The sequence below is a fragment of the Branchiostoma floridae genome, chromosome 11 (assembly GCF_000003815.2).
Source record: "Branchiostoma floridae strain S238N-H82 chromosome 11, Bfl_VNyyK, whole genome shotgun sequence".
NCBI classification, from domain to species: domain Eukaryota; kingdom Metazoa; phylum Chordata; class Leptocardii; order Amphioxiformes; family Branchiostomatidae; genus Branchiostoma; species Branchiostoma floridae.
In genome coordinates this window covers 18502360-18511025 of record NC_049989.1, presented here as the reverse complement: position 1 = coordinate 18511025, position 8666 = coordinate 18502360, and the positions used below count along the sequence as shown (strand labels likewise).

General features: G+C 44.0%; 1 protein-coding gene across 1 annotated transcript in view; it reads left to right on the top strand.

Annotated features, from left to right (window-relative positions):
• The window catches only part of LOC118425311 (cartilage intermediate layer protein 2-like), an 8153-nt gene extending 2062 nt beyond the window's left edge, over window positions 1–6091 (top strand). The window contains exons 6-14 of the mRNA XM_035834118.1: window positions 12–185; window positions 1021–1191; window positions 1678–1848; window positions 2113–2427; window positions 2637–2751; window positions 3306–3463; window positions 3906–4000; window positions 4463–5314; window positions 5864–6091. Coding sequence (XP_035690011.1) covers window positions 12–185; window positions 1021–1191; window positions 1678–1848; window positions 2113–2427; window positions 2637–2751; window positions 3306–3463; window positions 3906–4000; window positions 4463–5314; window positions 5864–6091 — 2279 coding nt within the window. The remainder of the gene's footprint in view (window positions 1–11; window positions 186–1020; window positions 1192–1677; window positions 1849–2112; window positions 2428–2636; window positions 2752–3305; window positions 3464–3905; window positions 4001–4462; window positions 5315–5863) is intronic.
• Window positions 6092–8666: the final 2575 nt, after the last annotated feature.

Sequence of the window (8666 nt, the reverse complement as noted above, 5' to 3'; positions counted from 1 at the left end):
GATTTCTGCAGTTAATGGCCGCTGGGCTGCATGGGGCCCGTGGTCTGACTGTAGCGTGACGTGTGGAACCGGATTGGAAGTTCGGTTCCGTACCTGCAGCAACCCGGCACCAGCTAACGGCGGAGCGGACTGTGCGGGACTCGCTCTGGAGACTAGGCCCTGTGACACGGGGGTGTCCTGTCCAGGTTCGACTATGTTCAGATTTGTATATTTGATACATTTGCGTATAGGTCATACCTTTGTCGGTCATTTTAAAATATTGCTGGTGATTTCAAATACAATTCAATCTCTACAACTGGATAAAAAAACGGATATTTACCTCCGGACGTTTCGAGTGACATCCATCACTCTTCTTCAGCAAAAGCAGAATGCACTAGTCAGAACAATTCAATACCAGTATAGCTAACTAGAAAAACTGGTTTAACCACTAAATCGTTAGGATCATATGCAAAAGGTTACACAAATGTAAATCATGTTAGGATAGTTCCTATGGTCAGACAATACCATAGGAAAAAACTATTGTCCTTTGTGGTGCAAGGCGGGGTCCCATGTACTGGAAAGTGCATGTGCATGCTGGTGATGCCCTACAGTTTATTTCCAATGTAACATCAATGTCTACGCATGTACAGACTAGCTTTTCATAAAGTTATTGAGATGGCTTAAACATTACCATCTTAACTTAACATGTTGCAATCGATTGGTATGTCAAAAAGCAATTATTCATGCAACTGTATAAATTATGTTTAAACGGTAATCGGTTAGACGTTAGGGGCATAATTCGCTGTCTTTGGTCAGTGACACCGAGTAAGATCTGCTGAAAAGCAGGTTTGTAACCAAGAACTATAAGTTGATAAATAGATGAGACGAAGACAAATTTCATCGAGGTTATAAGCAATTGTTTTGAACCTAATGAAACGTTAAAGGTCAAGTTTGTATGTAGACCACGTGGATGTTATGCTCTGTCACTCAATGAACGGCAACGTTTTTAATCCATTCAAACGTATTCTTCCTCCTTGACAGTGCATGGTGGATGGAGTGACTGGACGGCCTGGTCTGTTTGCGACAAGACATGTGGAAGTGGAACTCAAACAAGAACACGGGAGTGCAATAACCCTGTACCACAGTTCGGTGGAGACGACTGCATAGGGGATAAAGAGGAGACTCGGACCTGCAACACGCAGGAATGTCCAGGTTAGATGGTTCAGGAGATGAAACAATCTTCCGATTCTCTGTTTTGATGAGACTATATTTTGATCTACTATTGACAGGTTATGTAGCTATGGTTAATATGAGATCTTATGTGCGAAAATGTGCAAAAAAACAACAGCAAATGGTCTATTCGCACCATATTCATATATCTATACAGCTTATGTATTTTGTATTCAATTTGTACTTTTTTTGTAATTGTAGTCTCCTTTGTCGCTTGGTTTCTTTTTTCGAAGTGTCATAGTCTGTATAGACTGACTGACAGAGAGAGAGAGAGAGAGAGATACAGCTATCAACTGCACTTAATATATTTCGTACTTAGTCGCCGTTTCATTTCTAGCCCAAAGTATTCAAGGCAGCATCGATTCCCTAATCTTGAGATGTACAGCAGAATTCACAGGGTTTAGATATAATTCAATCCAACAGACCATACTGTCTCTGGAAAAATTCATTGGTCTCACAATGTTTCAGTTGACGGCATGTGGTCCACGTGGATGGGATGGTCTACCTGCAGCCAGTCTTGTGGCGGAGGGACACAAGTCCGACAGAGGCAGTGCAACAATCCCGCTCCGGTCGGTGGTGGGAAGTCTTGCGTGGGTAGCGCACAGCAGTCCCGACAGTGTTCTACATGGGCGTGTCCAGGTATGTTTCACAGAGTGTGTAAGCACGCAATTAATAACTCTCTTTGACAAAGTTCTTAACTATAATTTCCCTTGTACCTTTTAGTACTTAATCTAAATGTTCATATATCTATCTAACTTCTGTAGTAAAAGCTATGTTTAAACTCGGTACAGAATGTACCAGATTTACTTTTAAAATCATTCATCCACCGCATCTACCAATAAAAATCAAGTTGATGGCAATTATGTGCATAGAAATATTTTTGTCTTTTCATGCTTTCTTTAGATTGTTCAACAACATGTGCAGTCGGATCCATGGATCAGACAACCTGTGAGTGCAGCTGCCGCTCCCACCTCCTCACGGCTACAGTGCGGAACATGAAGAACGCTCCTCTACAGGGCGCCACCATCCACTATGCAGACAAGCCCTACAGAACCCTCGGCATCACTGACGCCACAGGCTCAGTAAGGGTGCAGGGTGTGTGCGCTAGTCCGCCGGTAGATCTGCTAGTGAAGAACGAAGGGTACTCATCAACCGTGGCTTCATCTGTTCCTGCAACATCGTCTACATCAACTGTGACAGCAAACATGGAAATACTGAGTAGGCCATGTTTCTATTCAAGCAGTTTTTTTCTATGGAAATTGTTATTATAAATATTAAGGTTTATTCAAGGCGAAATTGCAGAATCAAATTGAACAAAGTAACCAAATATAAATTGAAATAGTTTTACAAGAAAGACACAGCAAAACCATCAATTGAATGTATAAGACCTCTGGAGTAAGTTTGCACTTTTCCCCATTCTTCTATAGTTGCTCCAATGATTACCCAGCACCCTGTAAGTCGGGCTCGCCTAGTGGGACAACAAGTCACCCTCTGCTGCGACTCTCACGGCTTTCCGGAACCCGACCCAGAGGACTATGAATGGTGAGTAACCGTGACTTACTAACTACTCAGTGATCATGAAGCACTCATGACGAGAAGGGGCAATGAGGGGCCATGTTTTTTGGCTCGAGTCTGTGTATCTGCACGATATATAGGTCCATCATTTTCTGCTGCATGCACGTAAGGAATACATTGTAAAATTATTTCCATATTTCCTCTAATAGACCATCCTTTTCAGTACATCATTTCAGTACTTTCAGTACAACAACACATGCATCCACAAGATCACGTGGTAGTAAGATCACGTGTGTGTAACTCTCGCGAGTTTACGTTCTGGTCATCAGTATTGATCCTGAAGAAGGCGACAGTCGTCGTCGAAAATTTTATCTTTGTATACCTTTGTGTTGGAAGTAAGTTTAGCATTGTACTAATAACGCATTGTTGTTGTCCCAAGTCTCAACATAATTACTAAAAGTCGGTAGTAGATGCTAAATTAAACTTCGAAAGTTTAGAGTTACAGTTATAAGACTTACCGAGTTACCGTGATGAAAATAGTAACTGATATTACAATCATTTGCCTTTATTTTCTTGTGTAGGTTTCGCAATGGCGAAATTCTAGACAAAAGCGTGTACAGATATAACAACCAACTCACCCTGACCAACCTAGCCTTGGCTGACGCAGGAGAGTACAAGTGCCGGGCTAACAGCGACGCGGGAGCCGCCTATTCAGACTCGTCGTTTCTGCAAGTATTTGGTAGGTCCTGGCATTTAAATGAATGCAGCCACTTATGATAAAGATAATCGCCTCAAAGTCTAAAGTAAGTTCTGCTGTGGTACAAATTTGGATATAATGTTTTTTCAAAGTGCACACATCAAAAGGTACCCTAGAACGCAACACAAATTTGTTATCACGGAAATGCCATTGTCAGCTGCTGCAGGACTAAGGTCACACGCCAGGAGCCCAAAATAGACCTTGCCATTTGTCTTTCCAATACCAACTCACATACTTAATATCATTTCAATCCATCCAGAGGTTTTTGAGTGATTAACATGCGATCAATGTGCCCCCCTCCCCCATAAGGAAACCCAGATTCCTATAGGTCAAAAGAAAGCACAGCTTTTTCCTGTGAGTAAATCATCTAGTTCATCGACAACAGAACATTATCTAATTCGTCCCAATCTTTCTTCTACCACAGGAAGTGCCACAGGTTCCTACGACGCGGCTCCGTCTCCAGAATACATCCAGCTTCCAGCAGACTGTCGCCAACCGGACGGAACCACACTGTACAATGTAGGCAAGTGCGATAACAGACCATGTGTAGGGCCTAGCTATAGTAGTGGCCAATGTAATGATACAACAAAGTACTGTAGCGCAGGTGGAACACTTCAGCCTAAGACCATCAACTGTGGTGGCTATACTATAGACATAATGGCTATAAGTACATGTGAATGTCTGGAATGTGGGGACCCTGTCACGTATATTAGGGGGGAACTGCTGGGAGGTCCAAACGACGAACCTGTTGTGAATGCTGATATCCTTGTAAACGGGGTTCTCAGAGGCTACACGTCTTTTACGGGCACGTTTACCCTGGAAATACCAACAAACACAAAACGTCTGGCTGTGACATTTAAAGACATCTACAAGGAGTTTGTCGAGACGACAAAAATACTGAATTTTGTGGAAGGTGAATCCATTTATCACAGGGTTCATATTCGGCAAAGAGCACCACCGATACGTATGTCCTCACATCAGACTAGCACAGTCGATCTCGGTACTGTACCAGGTACAGCCCCCATTGCCCAGCTAGAAATACCTCCCAACGCTTTCTATACAAAAGACGGCCAACAATACCAGGGTGATGTGGATGCATCAGTTAGTTTCATGGACCCCAGAGATCTTACGACTGTCCAGGATATGCCGAGTGACTTCTCCTTCGTAGATCAGGAAGGTGAAGAACAGCAACTTGAGACTTTCGGTATGTTTAGTCTTGACTTTGCCGATTCGTCAGGAAACGAGTTGGAAGTTGGGGGTACGGTAGACATTTTCTTGAATGAAAACCAGGTTAACCTCACTGGTGCTGAACCAGGCCACGAGGTGAAACTCTGGTCTCTGAATCCCGAAACAGGCCGTTGGGAGGAAGAAAGTACGGTTACCCCAACCCCCATAGGCAAGCGTAAGAAGCGTCAGCAAAGCTTCACCTGGAACGGAAGTATAAGGGTCACTCGACGAGATTATAATGTCGACCAGTGGATAAAAGCTGGTCAAAGATGTTACTCAAAGGTCAGGGTGTATCAGGCTAGGAGTGTCCTGAACAGCGCATCTTCACAGGTCAATAACGTGAATGTGGAGTTTGTAGTTGTAAACAACGAGTTAAACTCCGGAAACCAAAGATTCGCCCGTTTCTATAATGCCCTTACCAGTACCAGCGGATCTCAGGGGGTCTGTGTGGAAGGGTGGTGCCGGCCCAATACTGTGACCTATGTCACTGCAACTCAAGGTACAACTCAGTACGATGCAGCATCGCGAGCCGAGCTTGGGTTCAGCCCTCCTGGGGGTTACACAAGGGGAAACAGTGGAAAGGCCTTTAGTACAACGCTCACTCGGGTCGGTTCTGCTGGACCCTCGTACAGTAGCACTTCTACTTGTCGCAGTGCCCCATTCACAAACAATCATTTCAAGTTTTACGGAGGCCAGGTGTCAGGAGTAGGTGAGATTAACACCCATCCTTATGACCCTAACACTAACAGGCTCAGACCCCACTATCTCTCATGGTATCCATCTGAAGACCCAAGTCAAAAGCGAAGTTGTTTCATGAAGGTCCGGGTTACTGGTACCAACCATGAAAATCTTAGGGCCCGTGTAGTCAGCTCGGTAGGTGTTCATTCTGCCAATCCAGGCAGAGACTATGGTCGGCGTGAAGATGATGTGGTGCCCGCTGGGGCAGCAACAAAGGCAGTGTGTATTGAGTACAAGTGTAGTGGTGATGTCTGGACCACTAGAGGTAACCGACCCTTTCGTGATCCCAATGATGTTGACTACACCCTTGTGAACTTGAGCTTCTTGCGTAATGATGGGACTGCTGCCAATTGTAGAAGACAAACTGTTACGACTCTTTTCCAAACCATTGACCAAATCACTTTGATGACACTTCAGTCTACGTATTCTGTCACTCCTCCAAGTAACAGTGACCAAAGTCGCTTCCTGTTTTACGATTCCCCCAACGATCTTGGCCTCAGCTTCGGTATCTACAAAGAAACAGGCGCAGGCGAGGCCGGTAAACAAGCAGCTTACCGTCGGTGCCTTGCGGGAACAGGCGCCGGCACCGGAGCAAACACCATCAACCCAGACGCCAACTGGCTGGTTCACTTTGCTTGTACCTGATTCAGGAATGTATAGAAGATAGGTGGCAATCTGAACAACAACATGTTGCCCTCTATACTTGCTGCATCGGCCTACCAGGATAATTTTTGTCCTTAGGAAGAACACCTCTTTGTCATTGACTGACTACTTTCCAGTTCATTGTATGTTATACAAAACCCATCAATTCCTTCTGGAAATTGATATTGCCCATGATTTTGCACTCCCTATCTTGCATAGTTAATTGACAATCACATGTATGAACATCATCTGATCCAAGAATATCGCGATTGATTGGAAAAGTACAACATTGCAATCTGTTTGCTGATACTTATTTAAGCTCAAAATTGATCTAAGCACTGCCAGGTTTTCTAACGTGCCCGGTAACAGCTTATTCTTGTCGAAATGTGTCGGGGTGCGAATCCCAAATCTCTGGTAAGCTTACTATGAAAGCTTTCATATAATGCAAATAAACCGAATGTGAGTGCCCATAACATGCTTTGGAGCATCTGCCATTTCAATGAGCATGCTGTAACCCAGCCGTTTCTCATTGACTGAAATCTAATTCCAATGAATATCACATGGCGTTACTCATGACTCAATATGTCCTAAACGACATGTAGCCTCTTACTCTGCCAAGCATGTGAAAGAAATGATATCAAGATAACCACACATGCACAAGCGTAGCTTAAACGGCAACGTATCCGGCTGCAAACCAACAACAAGCAAATAATAGTGTGTGTTGTACATCCATCAATTTGATTAGCATTTACTGTAACTGACTGTCCATTGATCTTACATTTTCAATATTACAAAGAAACGAGAAGAAGCCGAATGTACGCAGTAGAATACGATCCTTGAGTAGTGTAGATTCATTGTATCATTATATCATGTTGTATCATTTGTTGTGACCTGTACTAAACCCAGTGGGTATGAATGTACAATAAAAGTCTTCATTCATTCATTGATTCCATTGCACAATAAAGAAGCGCATATGAAGTGGTGCACTATTTGTTGTGGTGTTGTTTATGGATGCACATGTTTCATGTCGTTTGATGGCATTTCTCATGCACAATAAAGTAGTACCCATGAACTTCAAATGGTCTTGTGTTTTGTTTTGTGCTGTCGTGGATGAATTGTAGGAAAATATCCTGAGATGTTTGCCTCATTTAGACTTTACTGACAGAATTAGGAGATTGCCTAATCAATATGCATACCAAAAATAATTTCAAACTATGCACCGTAAGTTAGATTCACGGTTATCATTTCAAAATGTTTCTTTCAACAATCAATAGCATAATTTTCGTTATAAAGGTACTTTGCGCTGCAGTATGGTACACCAAACGATCAGACAAAAACGTAAGGGTCGTTGAAAAGATTCTTTACAAAGTCTTTAATATCGTCAGACCAGATGGCGTGGCTGGCTTATCAGAATAAAGAGTCTTACATATCCTTTCCACTGGAGACTGGGACCGCTAGGCGACGCCCAAAGATCTCACAGGTCGCTCAATTGCAACAAATGTTATACATGAAGAACACCCTTTTTCTTTTGATACAAACCTTTACATCTTGAATCATATTCTGACTATAAAATGCGTTACGCAAACCCAATACAGGTCGTTTGTACTGTCGCCCAGCGATCGTCATGGATGAAAGGGTGCCTTAGTTGACAGAGAGAAAGTCATTTAAAGTTAAAGTTAAACATTAATACTGACGCAGATTAAACTCTGTGCGAGCCTTTCAGACAACTAACAGGGAGCAATTATGCCCCTTATCTAAGAAGGAAACAAAGCAGATGTTTGTTCTTGGCGCATGGCAGGTACCACGTGACTTGTTGACGGTATACCAGCCTTTGCCATACTCAGCGGCCGCTGATAATTCTACGATCGTGTGCAGGCAATGCTTGTAGACGAATTCGGGCAATGTTCCGTCACATACTTATTTCCACCGGGGTGAAGTATTAAGTGCCTTACCCACAAAATCCGTAGCATGACAGGATTTGACCCAGGACCATGAGGTCTGGGCCAAATAACCTGCAGATTTTCCATACGACCCCTTCATCTCAAACAGAAGATGCAGCTTCGTTTGCTGAGATGGCTCTGTCTAGGTCACATAATGAGTAGATGTAAGTTTAATCATTAACGTATCCTGAACTGTCAGATGAACGTCCATGACCTCTAAATGACCGGGATGGAGAAACACGCAGCTGACTGAGAGCGGCACGGTCCTGTTCCACCAGGAAACGACGGTCATGTTTGTTCTGGGTAAACTTATACAGCCCACGGGGAGTGTTGACAAAAGATAAGAATAGGAGATTATAGGATATGGTCATAATACTAGCCTCCATGGCAGGCTGTCGCTAACCGTTCGTGGAGCTATTACTGGACGTCTCACGCCATGATGACGTCGAATGGGCCCGCCATAGTCCTCTCGGAGGAGGTGCAGCGCTAGTCCTCCGCGCGCGCCTCGCAGCGGCTGCCTACGCCGTTGGCAACCGCGCCAGCCATTGTGTACTCCAACGTCAGCGGAGAACGGTCGGCGAGGATCACCTCTCTGGCGCCGGCGAGGCCAGTAGTCTATCCCCGCTGTGCCGACGCCG